Source organism: Seriola aureovittata, chromosome 17, assembly GCF_021018895.1.
Source record: "Seriola aureovittata isolate HTS-2021-v1 ecotype China chromosome 17, ASM2101889v1, whole genome shotgun sequence".
NCBI classification, from domain to species: domain Eukaryota; kingdom Metazoa; phylum Chordata; class Actinopteri; order Carangiformes; family Carangidae; genus Seriola; species Seriola aureovittata.
Genome location: NC_079380.1, coordinates 2608661 through 2630943, shown reverse-complemented (window position 1 = coordinate 2630943; position 22283 = coordinate 2608661). Strand labels below are relative to the sequence as shown.

At 43.2% G+C, this 22283-nt stretch overlaps 2 protein-coding genes across 3 annotated transcripts; both read right to left on the bottom strand.

The window, feature by feature from the left end:
• Positions 1 to 848: 848 nt before the first annotated feature.
• hoxb7a (homeobox B7a) lies at positions 849 to 9459 on the bottom strand. Its single transcript, XM_056401214.1, has 2 exons — positions 8740 to 9459; positions 849 to 3345 (listed from the first exon to the last, which is right to left on the bottom strand). The coding sequence occupies exons 1-2, from the start codon at positions 9350 to 9352 to the stop codon at positions 3065 to 3067; spliced, it is 894 nt and encodes a 297-aa protein (XP_056257189.1). The 5' UTR covers positions 9353 to 9459; the 3' UTR covers positions 849 to 3064.
• Positions 9460 to 14207: 4748 nt separating this feature from the next.
• Positions 14208 to 20830, bottom strand: hoxb8a (homeobox B8a). Of its 2 annotated transcripts, none has more exons than XM_056401216.1 (2): positions 19867 to 20830; positions 14208 to 14671 (listed from the first exon to the last, which is right to left on the bottom strand). In XM_056401216.1, exons 1-2 carry the CDS (start codon positions 20297 to 20299, stop codon positions 14250 to 14252), a joined length of 855 nt encoding a protein of 284 aa, XP_056257191.1. In that variant the 5' UTR covers positions 20300 to 20830; the 3' UTR covers positions 14208 to 14249. The 2 variants fall into 2 exon arrangements, with proteins under 2 accessions (XP_056257191.1, XP_056257193.1); XM_056401218.1 differs by having other exon boundaries at positions 14208 to 14668.
• Between the last annotated feature and the right edge of the window lie 1453 nt (positions 20831 to 22283).

Genomic DNA, 22283 nt, shown 5'->3' with positions numbered 1-22283 from the left:
TTACAATCTGTGAAAGTAATGACTTCACCCTCAAATCAAAGAGAAAGCTATTGAGGAAGATTAGAAGTTAATACTGTACTTTGATAATGACTCTTTTCCGGAAACCTCCTTTTTTCTATAGCAGAGTAACTTTAATGAACAGATGGCAGCAGATGAATGTAAACATGTTTGATTGGTGAAGTTATGTAATTAAAGATTGTAAGAATACAAGCCCGGACATGTTCCCATTCATTTTATCGTTGTGACGTGAAAATGAAACAAATCTTTTCATCTTAAACACAACGTGTTTGGTTGTAATGTCTTTGTAGATCAAATATTTTAACATGTGAAAATAAAATATTTGAATTCACATTTGATTTGTGACTTTAAGAGGCTGTTTCACAGACACTTTAAAACAAGTTTGCCTGAAGTGTTAAATGACTCAGACAAGAACTACACAAACTGTTCTTACAGTCAGAGATGAATGAAGAGTGGGTGGATGGGAAATTCTACATGTGTTATGTCTGACCTGCATGAACTACATGATATGTTACATCTGCTTGAAGTTGAACTCTGCAGAATGATCAATGTTTACAAGTCACGTTTATTTACTCACCTTCTTTGTGACCAGAGAGTATTTGAAAAGTGAATGATGAATGGATGAAATAAGGGCTGCTGAAGCAAAGACTTCATCAAAGACATAATAAAGACTTAGTAAACCACGTGTTGAAGTTATTGTGTCGGACCATAAATGATGACTGACAGTGGTTGTTGGAATATCAGTCATATTGTTTGTGTGTTGTAAGTTTTGTCTTCAAACCGAACCACAAAAATGCAAATGTGGGACAGTTAAAAATGTGGCAACAAACTCATCAGTCGACATTTTTTATTATTTACATACAAGAGAAGACACAGCTGAACTCCAGTGGAGCCATTTATTAACAAACACGAGACAGACACAAACTCATTGACCAACTATTCAAAGATATAAGAGTTATATTCTATCAACTGAATTATTGAATCAAAAATCAATTCAGGACAACGTGCACATATAGTTTAAGCACATGACATTTGAAGATTTGATATTACATATATTACTAACCCTACTAACCCTTTAGAGACAGAATCAACCCCATATTCTACAACACAAGAGCAGATGTAGCCACAGCTACTATAACGTGTTGGCTTTTTTTTTAATGCTGATTTTGATATTTTTGTGATTCTGATTAGATGGAAAATCTGAAAAAAAAAATCCTCCACTACAAACCTGTTTTTAAAAATTGAGATCATAAAGGAGTTTAAATGAACAGAAATTCAAAGTAATTAAATGTGTAATTATGAGGATCTTTTCCTAAAAAGCGGGGAAAGTGCACAGAGTGTAGTTGGTGGCTGGGCAATAAGAAAAATTCATAAGTCAGTGGGAATCACAACAAAGCAACATGAAGCTGTGATTCCATCCCTGCATCCTTTCATTCTCTGGATTATACACAGTTTTCATCATTAACAATAAGCAGCATATCCACAGACATCAGTTCTGCCCTTTCATTCGTTACGTGAACAAACATTGTGTCCCTTTCTGCTGCGGATCAGGTGATGAAAACTTCTCTCACAATAACATGAAGGATTCTATATGGATTCCATAAAACCTGAACTGACATAGACCCCCACACATGATCATTACTTTCTGGTTTCCCTCTCTGCTGTTGAAGAGGTTGAAGAGACACACAGAGCTGAAACATGATGATTCTGCCCTGCAACCGGATGGAAATAAATACATCACAGCACATAACTACACTGATGTAAGTTACATATTATTTCCTATCGTTTTAACGTGTCTTTAACAGCTTCTCAGGCCGTAAAAATAATTCATGTGGTTAAAAACTTAAATTCAGTTGCTGCCTTAAAAATGTCAGTAAACAGTTGTCAGTTTTGGCGCAAATGCAGATGAACTGACAAATATTTTGACAAACCCCAGAAATAAAAGAAGTGCAAAATAAAGCCAGGACAAATGGGTGTTGACACATCTGAACTCCGCTCATTTGGCGATGCAAGCTCTGACTCATCCCAAATGGTGTGAGGGTTCCTCTACATGTCTGAACAAACAGAATGTGAAATGTTGAGGAAATACAGTGCTACAAACACACGAGTACAGTAAGTGGATATTTCCGATATGAGTGTCTATGATGAATATATTAATTTACTTTCAGGAAACTTTAGCTAGAGGATAGTCCCACAAACACCAGGCATGACTGAGCTGAATTAATATATGGAATTTTAGCAGGTCTACATTAAGACATATATCACATGTTCTAATCAAAATTAAATAGATGTAAAAGGGATGAGTATACAGGATCTACACATTATTTATAGCTAACGTCATTTTATAACATTAGTTATAATAATTTTTTAACATTAGTTATAATAACTAATGTACAAGTTTAAGACAAGCTTTGTTTCAACTCAAAAAGTGAAATTGTAAAAGTTGTTCAATTATGTTATATTATCCATTCAAGAAAACCTGCTTTACCTTGTTAAAAAAAAACATTCAATTCCACTCTATTTTATCTCACAATTTCAAGTTAAGGTAACTTTATTCACACCAGTCGCCATTTCAAGTCAAGTTTACTCATGTTTTAAGGCAGCAATTAAATGTAAGTTTTCAAATCAAGTGGACTTATATTTTTATTATTATATTCCTTATAAGAAACAGCAACGACTTTAGACTTGAAGTTTACATCATGTCTGTTTTCATCAAACTACAAAAAATGAGAGTGTCTGGACAGTTTTAACTCCCGGCAATGCATGCTGGGAAGTCTGTTATTATGCTAGTTTTGTTTCTTTAAAAACTTAATTCTTATTTTCTTCAAGTCAACATACTTTAAGTTAGAACAACTCATGTTTATCAATTGAAATGAACAAAACTTACAAATTTACATGAAGTTAATGAGAAAAGATGAAACCACTAAAATCCTGTATGATTTTTTTTTTTACAGTGCAGTTGTTGCTGGGTGACAATAACCTGACTGCAGAGTGAAGCTGAAACACTTTGTTATCCTGCTTTGTTCCTCAGCAGTGTCCAGTCTAGTTATCCTTCATCCTCCTCTTCATCCTCCTCCTCCTCTTGCTCCTCAGCCGTCGGTAGAGGTGCTGCTGTCGGGGAGCCGCTCTCGGTCGCCCTGTTCTCCTTCTTCCACTTCATCCTCCGGTTCTGGAACCAGATCTTGATCTGCCGCTCAGTGAGGCAGAGCGCGTGCGCGACCTCGATCCTCCGCCGTCTCGTGAGGTACCGGTTGAAGTGGAACTCCTTCTCCAGCTCGAGCGTCTGGTGGCGCGTGTACGTCTGCCGGCCGCGCCTCCTGTCTGCACCTGCTCACACAAGAACATATCTCCCCAATCAGAACAAAGTCTCTGTGCAGACACACATACACACACACACACACACACACACACACACGCACACACACTCACACACACACACACACACACACACACACTGCGGACTGATCAGACAAAATATTTAGCAGAATCTTAACTTCAGAAATTCCTTGTTAAGATGTTCATCAGCTTGAAAACACAAAGTAACCTACAGCTGTTATACCATGTGACCTGAGGAGGAATTTTATTAAGGCTACTACAAACATTTGGATCGTCGCTTTATTTTGAAGGCTGCTACCAAACATTTCAACATTCCATTCTGCAGCATCTAATCTGAACAACACGATATTTAACCTGTCTAAATTTTAAAGGAGCAGTTTTTTTCCCCAACGATTTACCAAAAATAAAACGCGTTACGATTAAAAATGTTTCCATGGAAACAAGGTAGTACGGATGAAACTCATATTCAGGTCACAGAATACGGAGTGACAGCTGAACTTTGTGGTTTCAAGCCCATGGTGAAATACCGAAAGCTATATCTCGATTGATGAATATTGTTTGAATAGTTTCCACAATTCCACCAGGAAAAGAGAACAGTGGGAGAAATGTGAAAATAAACAAATAAATAAATACTTGTGGTAAATAAACATGCTCATGTTGACTTATCAGGTCATACGTGATAGGTTTGATTTACTACACACAGGTTTACTGCTGACTGGATGGAGTTGAGGTTATCTTCAATATTTTTGTTACATAGAACAAAAAAAGATGAAATGTACAAAATTATAAAATGTAAAAAGATAAAATGTAAGGATTCACTAAACTTACTTTGGTAGCCTAAGTAAAAAAAAAAGTTAAAATGTAAAATATTTAAATATCAAAATTCTGATATGATGAGATAAAATTTTAACTTTTAATTTTAATTTGCTCTTAAAGGTTTGAGATAGTAGTCTACACAAATAAAATGTCTCACTATCTCATGAGCTTTATTTTTTTTAATAAACTCAGGATCAGGGATTTTGTTTCACAGTTTTTGTTTTTTCTTTGTTTACTTGCTCCCACACAGTGATGCCACTGAATCCCAGAATGCCCCTGCACTTCTCCGACGAAACTTTGAAACCTCACCAAAAGAAAAACACAAGGGTCAGAACATTAACAGACATCTGTAACAAAATATTGAAATATGGGGCTTTCAAAAGAAAGTAAAAGAAGTAAAGTTCCAGAAACTGAAAACTGCCTCAAACTGCTGATCTTTGGTTTAAATGTTAAATCCATTTGCTTCAAATGTATCAGTACTATCCTATTAAACATTTTACAATTGATTAATGGATGAAGCCTTTGCTTATCAATAATAGTAATGTTTGACATTAGACTGATCTCCACAGTGAATGAATAATGTTTCCATCACCTCTCTGAATGTTAGTTTTGTTGACTCGTCTCAGTCCACACCTGGTGGCCACTTGTTGCCACCTCCACTTCCTGGCAAAGCCGTTTCACTTGTGGCTTGGTAAACACCATAAAGCCGTTAGTAAATGATGTGGTTAAACTGCGGGTTTAGCTTCTGTCTGCGCGGATCACTGTTCAATATTTACTTCACACTCTGTTCACCTCAAAGAGAAACACATGCAGCACAGTGAGCAGAGGGATATAGATGTAGAACGGCGCAGAATCTGACTGACTGTCACTGCTGATGAGCTGTTTGAGTTTCCACCGGCTCCATGAATCAGCTCAGTCAGGCTGCTAGTGTACAACAGACGTTAGAGCATTACTAATTAGATTCAAAGAAAAAAAAAAATCTATTGCTCTTCATGTCAAATGTGCTCGGTCTTGCTGAGTAAGACCACAGAAACCAGGCTGACCTCCAGTCTTTACGAGGTCACACACAGCCTGAAGGTTAAAGAGAAACTGGGTCACATTTTCACCACTCAGAGGTCGTCTGTAGGCCACGGCAACATCTCTGCTGATTTCCTCTGCAGAGTCCCGTGAAAACAAAACTCCCTCTGCTGCGCCACAGTCTCTGGGAGTGTGAGTTTTGGATTTCTGGGAGGCTGTTGCTGAACTCTCTGACACATAATTCAAATGCATTTTTTTTTTTTTATCTGAGCTCTGAGGTTTCAGCTTTCTACTAGAGGATCTGTAAACATCCCTGAGCTCACACTGCAGGTCAGTTGGGTCACAAAGAGTGGTGACCAGCCTCTCTGGGCTTCGTGACTGTCATCTGGACTTTAACAGGCATTAGCTGGTATTTAGTGAAGGCTCATAAATGTGTGATGGCAGATTTTCACAGTGACCAGAGTGACGCACGGACAACACAGTCTCTGCCTGTATGTTCTCACATCTTTAATCAGCAGCAGCAAGATTTGTTTTTTGTCACATGCTAATCAGAGACAAAGTCCACCAGAATCCACTACAGTCCACCACAGTCCACCACAGTCCACCACAGTCCACCACGCCTTTTCCCAAGTCTGACATAAATCTCCTGGACAAACATCTTCAGCCTCTGTCTGTGTTCTGGGTGTAAATGTGCTGAAAAAAAGAAAAATGGAATCACATTGATTTGATATTGATTTTCAAGCCTTCTCCAGTAAATACTACAGGCGTTCCTTGCAGCCACTGTCCTGAGTGTAATCTGACACTTCAGATAAGACCTTTATTACACTCACTGCAGGACTGCTGCATGTCCTCTGTGGTTTTTTTTTTTTACTGGGAATTGGGGCTTTTAGCAACCTGAGGGGAGTTTACACTCCATGCTAAAAACATGCTGTTTTTTCACACATGGTAAAAACCGCCATGGTTGCACATGGTTTCCACTGGAATGTTTTTCCTAGAAGTGTAAAGACAATCTAGAAATAAAATGTAGACCTTTGAATAATACTGGTCTAATTAACTAAATAACTTAATTCTGAAAAATCGAATAGGTTTGGAGGGAGACTAGCTACATCAATATTTCTATGACTTGCCCTTTAATCTACTAACTGACTCCTCAGCCTCACGTCTGGACTTTAGACTCAGGATGGTTGTAACATGGTTGATATTTCTGTCTGTATCTTCTAAAACAGTGTGTTCAAACTGTAAGGAGTGAAATGTTACAGTTCACCTCACAGGCCACGTTAGTTGTATTTTTATGACATGAAGATTATGAGAAAAACTTGATATTGAAAGATTTTTATTCAACACTTAAATACATATTTAACATAATTGTTGTGTGTGTGTGTGTGTGTGTGTGTGTGGTGTGTGTGTGTGTGTGTGTGTGTGTGTGCGTTTGTGAGTAGTATAGAGTAGTTATTACATGAGTAATCAGTGCTCAAGGGACAGACCACACCCACCTACGAGCTCAGCTCACCTGTAAAATCTCTTGACTAAATTTTATACTATCGCGATGACAGAATCTGTCCACAAACATAAACACCTGCCACAGACCCCAACACCACCTCTGTGGACCACATTCTGTCGCTCACACACACACACACGCGCGCGCGCGCACACGCACACGCACACACACACACACACACACACAGCGAGCTATGCCTCCGTTAATAAGCGGTCATGTGTTATCAGGAATATCCGGGACTTGACTTTTCCTTTCAATAATCTCCGGACGCATTGGACTGCAATCGGATCTAAATTAAAATCTATAAATTCGTTATACATGCTGGCTGGTTCGATCTCACACACACACAGACACACACAGACACACACAGACACACAGACACACACACACACACACACACACACACACACACACACATACACACAAACACACAGATACACACAGACACACACACACACACACACACACGCACACAAACACACAGACACACACACACACACACGAGAGAGAGAGAGAGAGAGAGAGAGAAAATAATAGAAGTGCTGACAGAAAGAAATACTTTTTGCTTTCCCTTTCAGTGTGTGTGTGAGTGTGAGAGAGTGTTTTAATTACATATTTTCTATTTGCCTTCCTCTGTTTTCTCCTTTCGTTATTATAGAAATGATTAATAATGACTCTAATTTTCTTTAATAGCCTATAACCCCCCATTTCCAAAAATATGTTTCCTCATATCACGTTCATGACCGAGATATGAGGAAACATATTTGATGTATTTTATTTTATATTTGATTTGATTGTTTTTAATTATATTTTTATAATATTATAATAATGTAGTTCTCTTCTTTTCATCCTCTTTATCACAACTCTTCAAATGACAAGCACTAACAAACACTGCTACACACACACACACACACACAAGCAAATTATTCTTAGGAAAACCAGGTCCCTCCTCTTTAGGAGTGTGTGTTTGAGGCCAAATTTTTCCCTGTAGAAGAAGAAATAAAATCATTTCATCGCAGAATGAGCTGATTATCTTTAAACAGTGTTTGGGAGGTTTTTCCACGTTTGTCACATAAATGACTTTTAGCGCGCGGCTCCTCTGAGGTTCCAACAACGTCTCCTTCACTTTCAGCACAAACACTCCCTCACCATATTTCCCATTTTTGACGCGCCACCATTCACTATTTTAACGCAGGCATAAAAATGCTCTTTGTGCTGTGCTGTGTGTGTGTGTGTGTGTGTGTGTGTGTGTGTGTGTGTGTGTGTGTGTGTGTGTGTGTGTGTGTTGCTTGTTGTAGTTCGAGGCTCCGAGGCCCCGCGTCCATTCAGCGTCCATCCCGCTGCTGGCGCACAAAGCCGCTTTTACAATCCGCAGAAAGGGCAGCCATTCACAGATCAAACCCATCTGCTAATTTATAGTGTTTATAGTATTAGCGGATTGTGTGTTGTACAATAGTACAATGGGCTTTCAGTGGGCCACAGAGTATACTGACAGAGAAACACAAGACTATCAGGACAGAGCGGCTGAGCTGAACCGAGTCAGACACTGAATATGAGCGAGAGCTCGTGCTCACACCGGGAGAGAGGGAAGACTTTCTTCACTTTCAAACGGTTTGGTGTAACACCGCAGCCCCCCCTGTCCAATTCTTAAAACAATACCACCTAATGAATATTCAGCGAGTCTTAAATTAGCCTATGGTTTTATGGAGGTCGCCCAGCCATAAAAGATCTGCAAAGAGAGAGAGAGAGGCTGTAAAGAACAGTGACAGAGACGCTGGGACAGAGGCATAGTTCAGCTACCGGCTGCGGCCGCTGCGCAACCGGGCCAACACTTTAAAGAGCGCTTAACGTAATTATTGGGTCGAAATAATACCCCCCTCTGTCCCAAAGACCCTCCACCCCCACCCACCCTCCCTCGAAACACACAGAGCACGACCTCCACCCACACATTACCCCACCGCCCCTCCCTCCCTCCCTTACTCCAACTCACCTGTGAGGCCTCACAAGTTCTCTCATCACCGCTCATAACAACCCCCCCGCAGCCCACTCCTCACCTGAGCTTCTCATCCAGGGGTAAATCTGTAGCCTCTCTTGGTTTGGCTGAGGCTGCTGCTGCTGCTGCTGCTGCTGCTCCGAACGTCTCTGCATCCTGCAGGCCGGCTCAGGCGCCCTGGCGGCCAGCGAGGAGCAGAGCTGAGGCGGACGGGGGAACCGCTCCTCCGCGGCGCATCTCTGCAGAGAGGAGCACGGCGGTGCGGCTCCCGGCGCGCTGTAAGCCCCTCCAGTGCGGATTTCTGCGCGGTTCAGAGGATGCGTGCTGGGCTGAGTGCCCCCGCTGTTCCCGTTCAGTCCCGAAAGAGACAAACAGAACCATAAGGAAGTAGAGGAGGGGGGGAAGGAGGAGGAAGAGGAGGAGGAGGAGGAGGAGGGAGAAAAAGAAGAAGAGGAGGGGGGAGGGAAAGGGAGTCTTCCGCTGTTTCTCCCATTGGAGACATGATGGTGGTGATATCCGCTGGAAGCGAGGGCGCACGAAGAAGACCCGGCAGGACAAGCAGAGGAAGACGGGGAGGGAGAAGTTGAAGAGTCTGTGAAGAGCTGAGCGGAGCAGCTCGCAGCGGCTTGTTGGTATTTGGGAAACAGCGCGTTGGCGAAGTGGAGCGAACTCATAATTTGGCGCTGTTGATTTGTGGACCTGGGGCGGTTTAATGTCGGCAGTGAATTATTGGCGGAGTATAACTGTCTAGAATTACCCACACACACAAAAATCACCCCTCCCCACTCTCCTCCTCCCCTCCCTTCCATTACCCGGCAGACCACGTGACTACGGATTCACGTGATGCCAAGATGCCCAATGACTGAGCGGGGTTCCCTCCAGATGCAGGATTATAATAGGAGAAATTAGCTGTAACACTCAGGGAGTGACCGCTGCAACATACACACACACACACACACACACACACACACACACACACACACACACACACACACACACACACACACACACACACACACACACACACACACACTAACACACACACGCACGCATACATACAAACACGCACGCGCGTGCAGTCTATATTATACAATCAATACCCAGCAGCTCGGAACGTGTCCACTAATCACCGAGCGCGCATAAAGCTGGAAAACAAAACGGCTGAGGCTGCCAAAACATCCAGCCCGGACTCCAGCCTTTCACGGGCCTGGGCGGGAGGAAGCGGGTGAAGTTGTCCACTAAAGGCGGAAAACATCATTACATGTGATATTGATCGGACTTGAAACAAATGGCGCGTAAAGTTGCCGAGGAGACTAAAAGAAGAGATGGATCTCCCGCGTTTTCAACATTTAATCCTGACTCATTAGAGAGCACACATGCAAAAGAGAGTGACCCACGAAGCAGAGCAAACTGTAAGCTACTGTACTGCACAGGCTGCCGTCGCTGTCCGGTCACTGCAGCGCAGACCGTGTAAACAGCGTGGAAGCGGTCAAACGTGTCATTTTGAAAATCGTTCTGCAGTAAAGCTCCCAGTGAAAGACTGCAGCAGCTGCGGCTACAAGAGGCACAACACCACACTGATTCCACTAATAGTCAAAACACCAAGAATTACAGCTTCATTATTTTTCACCGCTGCGCCCTGAGCCTTGAAATGTTCCATCTTAAACGCAAACAAAACCAGACACCGGAGTGGGTGGTGAAGCAACTGAGGATTGATGTTTCAGAGAAGAAACTCATCACAAGTTCAGAGGAGAGGGGAAAAAATCATATGGGCGTAAGTGCTCGTGTGTGTCTCCACCAGTCTCCAGGCCCATTCTGGATAAAACACCCCTGGTCTGATTAGGTCTGTTCCCTGGTCCTGGACCCTGCCCAGCCGCTCTAAGATCTGTGCCCGTGACGCTGACCTTTCCCCGCCACGCAGCTCTGAGTCCAGCGGGATAAAATCTCTGTGCTGAATGTAATGTTTAACAGAGCAGAGAGCAGTTATGTGAGCATACAAACCCACAGTTTTTCTTTCTAACTGGAAGGATGTGGAATAGTTGCAGAATTTGAAAGAGAAGGTCTGTTAACATTTTATTTTATTTTATTTTATTTTATTTTATTTTATTTTATTTTATTTTATTTTATTTTATTTTATTTTATTTTATTTTTTTTATTTTACTCCTACAGGCAGATGTGTTTGTAAAGCATGGGTGTATTGTGCGTCAAACCCCCAGTCCTCACGGTGCCATAAAGTCATTTACGTTTTCCAAAGGTCCAGCATCAGTGTTCATCCAGCTGGAACTGTGGATTTGACATCTCATCCCCGCTCTCCTATAACCAGAGATTAGTCCACTTCCTCTGGCCAGATGTGATTTTAAAAATGGGACTCCAAAGTGAAAATAAACAAGATTTAACTTTTGGTTTTCCAAATTTGAAAATTGGATTCAAGGTGGACACCTGCCCTGGCCCCTAGACATACAAGTTCACTACATGTCATTTCTTTTTTTGGTTGTTTTATTAATGGCAGACTTTTTTAAGAATCTGAACAACTAATGTATCCTACTATAAACCAAGACAGGGGTTTTGCGTTCTTACTTAATGTTGTAGTCTGGTTGTTTAGACAACAAGCTCTCTCAGCCTAAATGACCATAAGATCATTTGTCTCTATCCTCTGATGACACCCACAGGAGCCTTCCTCAGCAGCAGGAGACATACCACAGATTAAAGTATAATCCGATAAATGAATGAATAATCCTTGTATAATGTGACAATGCTCTGTGAAAGGTTTGGTTATGTTTAAGCACCACAAAACAACCTGATTAGATTTAAAGAAAGATCCAGTTAAGTTAAAATGTGTGGCGGCTGCCTTCAGGTTAGAAGACCTTCATCCTCATGGTTAAAAGATACAGGGCTGACCATTGATTTGAACAGGGAAGTGAACACCATGGAGACTGCTGTTCTCCCGGTTGAAGTCTGTACCTCCGCTTGAGGGCCTTGTCACTTGAACATAAACATGTGATTTTGGGGACGTTTGGTGAAAAGACTGAAGCTGTCTCACATGACTAGAAGTCTCTTAGCAATAAAGCTATGTGTCATAACAAGCTGCCTGCACGTATATGGTGTGCACTCTCAAAGTGACAAAATGTAGTTTTAACGCCTGTATTATATATTTGCTTACATGATGCATCATCCTGAGTCAAGTCTCCGAGTAGTGAAGGAATCCCTCATGTGTAGTGGTTATTGTAAGGGGATGGGTTCTAACTGAAACCTATGCCCCCTAATTTAACTTTGGAGTCTGATTCTAGTATACTCTTATATTTCTCTGTCTCTGACGAAGTCTGGTATCATGCTTCTTCTTCTTCTTCTTTTTTTTTTTTTTTTTTTTAAATCTTTTACAGTGTTGTCATTAAAACAAACCATAAAGCGTCAGTAGAAGCGTTTGGACAATTTTAAGTGGCAGCTCGCTCGTTAAAAGAAGCGCTACTCATCTCACAATAACAGTCGTATAATATCTTCCGTCCGTACAGGGAGGTTTCCACAGTGTGAGGATATCAGGGTTGTCTCTGCTGTGAGGTTCAGATATATTTTTTTGACAGAAAAGCGACATGAAAAACTGAAGGTATGGAGTTTAAAAGTATCGGATATTAAGGAAATGGAGGGGGGGGGGGTCTAATGACAAAGCTATAGTGGGAAATGTAGAATCCAGTGTTTTTGGAGCTTGACCCAGCGCGCAGAGGAACAGAATGGGTAGTCTATCTATTTAACCCATTTTCAATCAGTCCGTGGTGAGTCCTCTATTCTAACTGCTGAGGAGACCTTTAACAATCAAATATGATCGTTGCTGTCAATATCAGTTTGTTAAAACATAAATATAATGAAAGCAGAACAACTGTAAGAGTATTGCAGCAGAAACGCTCCAGAATTACGTTACTTTGGACTTTTATTTTATAAACTACACTCAGAAACCCACGTAGCTGGAACCGTGCGTCACTCGGCTCTTCACTCACTGGCAGGTGCACATCTGTGCTCATCTCTGCCTGTCTTCACCTGATGGAAAAACGGTGTGTGTGTAAAATCTGCAGCATCTGTCTGTCAAACTGCTCGCGCTTTGAATCTGTTTCCTAATGATCGCCTGACAACTTGATCAGACCAATATTCAGTGCTTTGATAAAACTGATGATTCCAGCTAAAAAAAAGTCTGACTCACGAGCTCAAGTCCAAACCGTATGAAGATATATATATGAATGTGTAAATGTGCGCGAGCAGTGCGTTTGATCTCCCATATGGAAACAATCCGACCTCAAGTCGTCATCGTGATGATGATGGAAGGCAGTGTATACAGGCCGGTAATAATGTAAGTGGAGGTGGAGGACCAGGCCATAAATAAAGTGATGTTTGGATAGGATGTGGATTGTGTGTGTGTGTGTGTCTGTGTGTGTGCGTTGTGGGAGGGACTTCCGAGTCAGGGCTTAAATGTTTGGCCTGCTGAACTGAACTGTTTTATCAGTCTGGGTGCTGACAGAGAGAGGAGAGGAGGAGGAAACGAGGGAGGGGATGACAGGGTGGTGAGGAGAAGAGGTGAAAGAGGAAAAGAGGGGAAGAGGGAAGAGTGAGGAGATAGAAAGGATGGAGAGTAGGCTCGGGTTAAAAAGAAGTGGAAAGCAAAAGGAACCAACTTCTCTTCTTCTCCTATTTCTAGTAAAACAGTAATAACATCATCCCTCTCTCCTCTTCTCCACATTAAACGCAGAAAACATTTTATTGCATTTTTTTCTCATTTTTATTTTTATGAATGTTCTCTTTTTTAAATCTGAACTGTGCGCATGCTTTTTACCCAAAAAGAGAAAAAAGGATGACAACATAAAACAAACACCATCGATCAAAAAAACAACTAAAACGACAATTAGAGTGTGTAAAAAAGAGACCCGACCCACTAAAATGGCATAAATAGGCAGTTTCATGTTGTTGGAAATTTCATTAATTGCTACGTCATCGTCATCATCATCAATCATTACCAGAACAACAACAACAACATATAAGTGAGAAGTACAGTAAAAAGTGCACCATCATCATTTTTAACTTAAAAACTATACAGCTGCCAAAGATAAAATTGTTAATGATAAACTTCTAACAATATAGAAATGTTTCCACGATAATTGTTCCACAAAGAAATGAAGCTATCGTTTTTTCTTTCTTTTTTTTGTTTGTTTGTTTTAAACACTAGAGTAGGCTAGACTATGTTTGTTTGACTTGGATTGACCCCCTCCCCTCCCCCCGATCAATTTTATTTTTCAAAGTTCATGTTCTTGCTTCATTGCATCATTTTTTTTTTCGCGGTTTCCACAGTCAGCAGACAGAGGCGCGAGGCCCCTTCAGTTCAGTCCAGCTCACCAGTCGCCATTTTGGAGACTCAAGTTTCTGTCCATGGATTGGATCGCGGAGACAGCGGGGCAGTCCAATGGCCTCAATTAAGACAAAAAACAGCCCCCCACCCACCCTCATCCCTTCCTGTCCAGCATTTATACCCTCCTCGTCCCCCACCTCTTTAACTTTCTCCCCCTTAATGAACTTTCCTCTTTACTTTCCTCCCTACATTTGCTTGTGGGTTTTCTCGCAGCAATCCTCACTCCCGGGGGCCTGTGATGCCGCCGTGCCCGCGACCGCCACCGCCACCGCCACCGAGCCTCCTCCTCCTCCTCCTCCTCCTCCACCTTCTCCACCTCCTCCTCCACTTCCGCCGCCCTCCCGCAGTTCCTTCTCCCTCCTTTCCCTCTCCACCGCCTCCTGCTCGCTCTTGCTGCTGGGGAACTTGTCCTTGTTGTTCTCCTTCTTCCACTTCATCCTCCGGTTCTGGAACCAGATCTTCACCTGCCTCTCTGTCAAAGCCAGCGCGTGCGACACCTCGATGCGGCGTTTCCGGGTCAGGTACGGGTTGAACAGGAACTCCTTCTCCAGCTCCAGGGTCTGGTAGCGGCTATAGGTCTGCCGGCCACGCCTCCTGCCCGCAGCTACTGGGGGGGCGGTGGGGGGAAGGGAGGGGAGGGGGGAGAAATGGTGGAGGGGGGCTATTAGAGACAGATCTGCATTCTTACATCTTCACATGATCATTAGCTTGTCACCGCCCTTCGTATTAGCCCTTTACATAAAAACCAACCCAGGTAGCAAAATGATCCGGCCCACACTTGGGCCACATGCTTGTTTTCTCCTGGCCCAGTATACGCCCGAATCTGGCCCATGTACAGCAGGACTGTCAGATGCTACTTCCACATCTGGACCAATTCTGGCGCACACACAGAAATACTTGCAGCTGTAAGAAAATCCCAGAGCACAACAGCTGGAATCTACCCAGTTGTGGATTTATATGGGCCAGACTCGGGCCGAGGACCAGGCCTATGTTGGGCCAGAAGTTTAATTTTGCTGTCCGGGAAGCAGCTCACAGCCTATAGACCTGACCTGTAACTGGCCCATTACTCCATTACTGTATAAACAGCTTGTTATTGTTGGTTTTATAGGTAAAGAGCTCCAGTATCTGTTGATTACTCTTACAGTCATATATTCTATGGATCTCAAAACATACTGAAAAATGTCTCTTAACAAACCCCAAAGTGAGGTCATCATATATAGACCTTACTTATTATGTCCCATCAGAAACCAAAAATATGCCATTTGCATTTATTCATTTTAATCATTAATTTATTATTATTCAAAAATAACAAATCCTCAGATTTTTGGAGCTGAAAAAGAATATGGGGTATATTTATTTGATAATTGACAAACTTAATTTATTGAGTAATTAATTGATTATCAGATTTTAAATGGTCAGTTAACTAATGGGCCAGTAAACACTCCTATTAGATATAACACTATGATGATACTCATGATTTTATTCTTTATTCATATATATATACATATATATATATATATATATATATATATATATATATATATACACATCTATATATATACATATATATATACACACATATATATATATATATATATATATATATAGGCCTATATAGGTATAGATATATATATATATATAAACCCTGAACCTGTTCAGGTTGAAGTGTCCACAAGAGGACATAAAGACACACACACACACACACACACACACACACACACACACACACACACACACACACACACACACACTGTTTACTACTACTCTTCAGACATCAGGAATTCAAACTGCACCATCAGCCGCTCCAGTCATTATGAAAACTCTTCTATAACAAAGACAAATCTACTGAGCACTTACTGAAGTGCACATGAATATTTGATGGCGCGAACAGATCGTAAACAGTTTTAAAAGAGAAAAATGATCCGGCGCGGAAGAAGATCAGAACACAGCTGAGTGACTGACTTCAGTGACAGACACAGACTTTTAATTATAGGAACAGTGCAAACGATGAAAAGTAAATATATTATTATATATTATCGTATTTCTGAAAACGGTCACTGAAACCAACAGGTCATTTACTCCGCTGCTCTCCGCACAGACGCAGTATTAAAGAGTTAAGACGAATAAACACCAGTACACACAGATGTTAACTTCTCTCACACAAGCGTGGAAGGAAAAGATGTTTGGCGTTTTTCAATAAATCACCTGTGAAATATCATTCACCCGCATTTTTGAACAGGAGAGGACAGGAACATTTCATCATTTCTACACCTGCATCATCGTATTACATCAAACTGTGATACTATAATTACACCTGCTGACAGCTATTCTCCAGCCTGGATGGCAGCACTGGAAAATATAAACACATTTTAAATTTTAAGAAATGTATGTGACTTGTAAAATCAACAGTGCTGCCTGTAAACTCGGTGTTATCTTCAGTATTAAGAGGGAGAGTGAAAGTGACACATTTAACCAGCAGACTCCAGACAGCTCATACATACAGGACATTTGTGTAAGTCATGATAAAGTGTTGGTCTTTCTCTATGATTATTGATTATTGGTTGTGCGTAATTGACAAGTTTAGTGTTGACACCACCACCACCACCTACACTTACACACAAGCTCTCTCTCTCTCTCTCTCTCACCTCCCCACCCCCCACAGCAAAGTTTGAGGATTAAATAAAGGAAGAGATAAGTGACTTTGATGGAGCTGTAACCACATATAGTCTGTCTGCACTGATCACATTATATCACGTCATGCAGCCTGCAGGTAAACGGTGAAAATATCGTCTGCATCCATTATATATCTCCCACGTTCTGAAGTCTAAAGTGCTGTGACTCTCTTGGTCCCGTTGGGTTTCCTCGCAGTGTCCGTCTTTGGGCACAGAGCTGCTATTTATGTTAAAGCAGCCAGAAGAAGAAGAAGAAGAAGAAGACAAGGGAGTCTTTATGGAAATGCATGAACTTGTAAGTGATGTAAATGTCTTGTATGTGTTATCTGTCACAGGGCTGGCGCCGTGATTTCGTGCTGCAGAGACTAGAGGGAAGTGGGCGCCACATTCACTGCTGTCACCAGTCATGAATTAAGGGAGATGGGAAACACTTTCCTGGATAAAATAACAGCACGGACGCTTTGATCCGACGGGTTTTTGACAGAGCAACATGAATAGGGAATTTAACCCCCAACCTTTGCTGATTCACACCCGTCATATACCGCTCCACTATATCTCTGCTTATGTGGATCAAACAGCTTTTGGAGAAATAAACCTTTTTTTTTTCTGGCATTTTCCTGTTTTAACGTGAGCTAAATCATCACATGCTGTTTTATTGTTAGAGAAAATGATACAAGCCGTGGGATTATGAAACAATTTAAAAACCTATTGCAGATGAAACCTTTACAAAGCCAATTAAATACGCCCTAAACAAATACATGGCACTTGGCAGTTGACATTTTGGAGGAGGGAGAGACGAGGTTTCCACTGGACAACAGATGCCAATGAGAGCCGAGGCAAAAGACACTAATACCATTAATTCTTCCTCCTAATCAGATTTTTATTCTTAATCTTTTTCATTTTTAAGGTCATACGGAGAAAATCATCGATCAAGATTTCCAACCGCAGCGGTGAAAGTCGTAAAACGGGCTCATATTCACGAGTTCAGAGTCAAACTCGGATATTAAACCTCCAGCTCGGGGGCTCAGGAGTATTTCAAAACATATTCAGTGAGCAGGAGCCCCCCCCCCCCCCCCCCCCCCCCCCGCCAGTACTGAGGTTATAACATAAAAAGGTGCGGAGGTGTGGGAACCGGTGAGATTCCTCTTTATAATACAAATTATGAAATCTACCCCCTCATTAAAGGGAAATTTCCGAGGTAAACGTGATAACCATCCGCCGCTGTGCTCCATCCTCCCGTTTCACCCATAAAAGCTCATCCGCCTTTTTCTGCTATTATAAGTAATAAATCCTGGCACTGAGAAAAGGACAATCCCCCATCGAACCGTGCAGGGGCTGTAACCCCCGCGCACACAAAGCATTCCTGGACCGTAGCGGCGCACAGTTGCGCGGTTTGACACGCCTGCTTTCCTGTTTTGACTTCACTTTTTCTCGGCCACCGGATGATCAGAGCTGCCTGCACCAGGGTCAAACCCAACTTTACGCTCTGAAAACTATGAATATACGGATTAATCGCTGTTAATGAAAGGCATAAACCCCTGTTAAAGTCGTTTTCTGCCCCGCGCCTGCATGAGCGTGGCCGGTCACAGCCGCGACATCCACAGGGGAGCGGGGGGAGACAAGTGCAAGGGAAATCTACACAGTGGTTTTTAAGATGTAAATAATTCCAATTTATAGGCAGCAAAAACAGGAAAGCTTCAATACAGATGCACAAGTAGCAACACACGACTGGAAGGTAGTGAGCAGGAAGCGCTGCAGGAAAAGTCCATATCTTCTAAAACCGCACGTAAATAGTAAATTATCAACTATTATTACTGTTGGCGAAGCAGGTGCGTGAAAGGAAAGCAGCTCTTTGATCTTTATTTCTTATTTGTTTTATATTTTATCATGATCATAACCATGAAACTACAAAAGTCCAGAACATGGTCTACAGACCCACTTCAAAATATAAAGAAATAACCAAAAATACCGCCAGGAACATAAGCAATAAACTTTACACACACACAAACACACACACACACACACACACACACACACACACACACACACACACACACACACACACACACACACACACACAGCACAACACAAGAAATATGGGCTCAAACAAAATAGGCTACTATACATGTCAATCCATTCACTGCTCTCTCCCTCTCCCTCTCTCTCTCTCTCTCTCTCTCTCTCTCTCTCTCTCTAACACAAAAATGCCTCCTCGCATAATCAGTTTTATTGTGGTATTGCTTTAAGCCATCAATTATAAACCCGGCTATAATGCAAATAATTTTTAAACCCACATTTTTTCCACCGCTCTGCTGTGATTTATAATGTGATCGAGTGTGAAACCAATCAGGCCTGATCCATATTCACAGGCTGCGTGTCACATGAGACACAAAGCAAAGCATCTTAAATCTGACCCACAGCACACGGACATTTGCTGGAGGGATAATTTGGATATTTGAGTTGACGGATCAGACAGGCCTGAGAGTTTAGAGCTCGCGCACGCTGTGAAGGTGCTAAATCCGAGTCCAGATCTTCTTTCCACTTTGTTCGCCACACACACACGCGCGCACACACACACACACACACACGCACTGCCTACTGCCTCCTTCTTTAAGCCTGTGGGGAGCTGACCACCGTGTAGCCCAACAGTCCCGGAGACCAGAGGAAAGTTGTAAAAAAGAGAAATAGTAAAAGTTTAACCCGAGCCAGAGCTGCATGTCTAAATGTAGCTGCTACATCCAACAACTCTCCCACCATCTGCTCTGAGCGGGGGTCTCTCAGTGTGCGGAGGTGTTTCTATCCAGCATCTCCCTGTCTGTTCTCCCACTATATGACCAGGGCAATTAAACCTTAAAAGTCATTCACAAGTTTTGGTGCTGCCAATAAAACCATAAACGTGCTTTTGTCTCCCACTCTGAGCGCAGGAAGCGCTGAATGCCCTCCTTAAATTGCTGCTTTTAAAACCACTTTCAACTTTCTCCCCGTGTTTCCTGCTCTATCTGAGCCCACAGTCCCTGCTCTGCTCCTGGCGTGGACGCTCGCCTTCTGAGAGGCAACACAGCACGGTTTGCTTTGAGCAAGGCAAAGGATAAAATGAAAACAGCTTGTAGTTCAGTCTCCGCTTCCTCACCTTGCGGCCTCATCCAGGGAAACAGCTGCGTCGGTGAGGGGCTCTGCTCGGTTCCCTCCGCGTCCTCGCCGCCGAGCCCCGGCGCGCCTCCCAGCTTACAGTCGCTGTACTGGACCAGATCCGCGTCCTGGGCCCCGAAAAGCGTCTGCCGCTGCAAGGCGTCGTATCCGTAGAAGTTGCCCGGCTCGCCGTGGCATGTGACCGCGCAGGGGCTCTGCTGGTACGGGTTGCTGGGCAGCGTGGAGGCGCTGTGGTGGTAGAAGTCCTGGATCTGCGGAGCGTGCTGAAAGGTGGCGCCGGAGCCCGGGCCGTACACCACGGTGGGCCGGCTGCTGGCCAGGTCCTGCGCGAAACCGCACTCGTAGTAGTTCGGACGTAACGAGTCCCCGCTTTTATATTTGGAGAAGAGCGAGTTGACGAAATATGAGCTCATCTTTTAGTTGTTGTTTTTTTTTTGTTGTCTTTTAGTTGTTTGCTCGGCAGAGTCAGAGCGACCGGCGGCTCTCACTTATTTTTTTTTTTCTGCCTCTGTCGTGCGGTTTGAGGCAACGGAACACCGACACACAGAGACACGGAGGGGAGGGAGACTGAGAGAAAGTGAGGCAGGTCTGCCGCCGGTGTCGGTCACCGTTGTTGTGGTGTTTCCCCCCTCCTACGGCCACAACAGAGGAGCCGGTTGCGATGAGAGTAACGGTAACGGCAGCCAGCCACAACCACCACCACCACAACAACAACAATCACACCGATTCCATAAAATCTCCAGCGAAGAAGAAGCAGAAAAAGAAGAGGAAAGAAGAAGAAGAAGAAAAAGAAGAAGAAGAAGAAGAAGTAGAGGAGGAAGGGCTCGTGCGCATCACAATTCCGGTGTTCGCGCTGTAAGCGGGAGCCCTGTCGCGCTCTCAAACGGCTTTTCCGTGATTTACTCCTCTGCAAATGAGTTGTTTCATATTTTTTTTCTCCCTCTCTCTCTCTCTCTCTTTCTCTCTCTCTCTCTCGCTCTCTTCCTCTCTCTCTCTCTCTGGCTTTCTCTGGCGCCCCCCCTTTCTCTATTTCTCTCTCTCCTCCTTGCCCTAGTGTGTGTGTGTGTGTGTGTGTGTGTGTGTGTGTGTGTGTATGAGTCGGTTTCAGGGATAATTTGCATCTATTATCAGCTCTTCGTCCCATTGGCTTTTCCAGGCACATAGACAAACGTGCACGAGCGCGCGCACGCACACACACATAGACTCTATTACACTTTTTTTCTTCTCTTTTTGCGCCTTTACCCGCACGCGCGTGTATAAACCTGGATGATATTCTCCCGGCGTCTGATCGAAAGAGCTCCACGCGCCAATAATGATGCAAAGGGAGTGAAGATGAACAAGAAGAAGAAGAAGAAGAAGAGGCGCAGCATCAAACATGAAAGCAGGAGTTGGATGGGTTAATGAGAGGTCTGCCGCTTTGCATCTGATCACACACACACACACACACACACACACACACACACACACACACACACACACACACACACACACACACTATTCTTACAACCAAAACAAAAGGAGATGGAGATTTTATTATTGTAGAGCTGAGATTGAGGTCGGTTGATGATGGTAGTGGTGGTCGGGTGGGGGGTGTGGAGTGGGGGTGTGGGGTGGGGGGGTGAAAGTGAGTGTGTGTGGGGGGGGTGTATTGCATCGCATCGTCGAGAGCATATCTCTCTCTCTCTCTCTCTCTCTCATTAATTGCTCTTTCTCATCTCTCCCCATGAATCCTTGATGCAGGGAGCGGAGCTGCTTGGAGATGAGGCCTGGAAATGTCAGGGAACCTGGGAGAGAGGGAGGCTGACACAGACTGAGGAAAAGAAGAAGAGAGACTGGGTGGAGGACCAGTTCTTCCTATCGGTTTTAATAAGTGCCAGTCTATAAATGTAACTGAGGTTTTAAAAGTAAACTCTGAAGCTGGAGCCTCTCCTGTCTTCTGCTCCATCCCTGACGGCTGCTGCTGCTGCTGCTGCTCAGCTCCGGGCCCTGCACGCATCCTTACTGATCATGGTATACTTTTATAAATGTGATCTCCATAAACGTGTAAGGAGGACTGGGGAGGGTAATATCCTCGGAGGAAGGACCCGTAAACGCTTTAACAAACTATAAAGCTCCATAAAGCGGAGGGGCAGTGTTTGCTTGTTTACGTCCGTGCAGCAGAGAAACAAGAAGTGTTCTTTTTACGACGCGCCCTTTGCGCGACCGGAGGCTGTAAATGCCTCATCGTTGGCCGGTATTTAATTGTCATTTTCGCCCTGTTTTCCATACGAGCATCGGTCCTCCCTGTTTGAGCTGAGGTAGAGGGAGGGCTTTTCTAACGAGGGGTAAGTTGTGGGAAGGTTAAGCTCGGCCTAGTAGAACAGCCGGGGCTCGTAAAAAGCAAGATGGCCTGAAGTG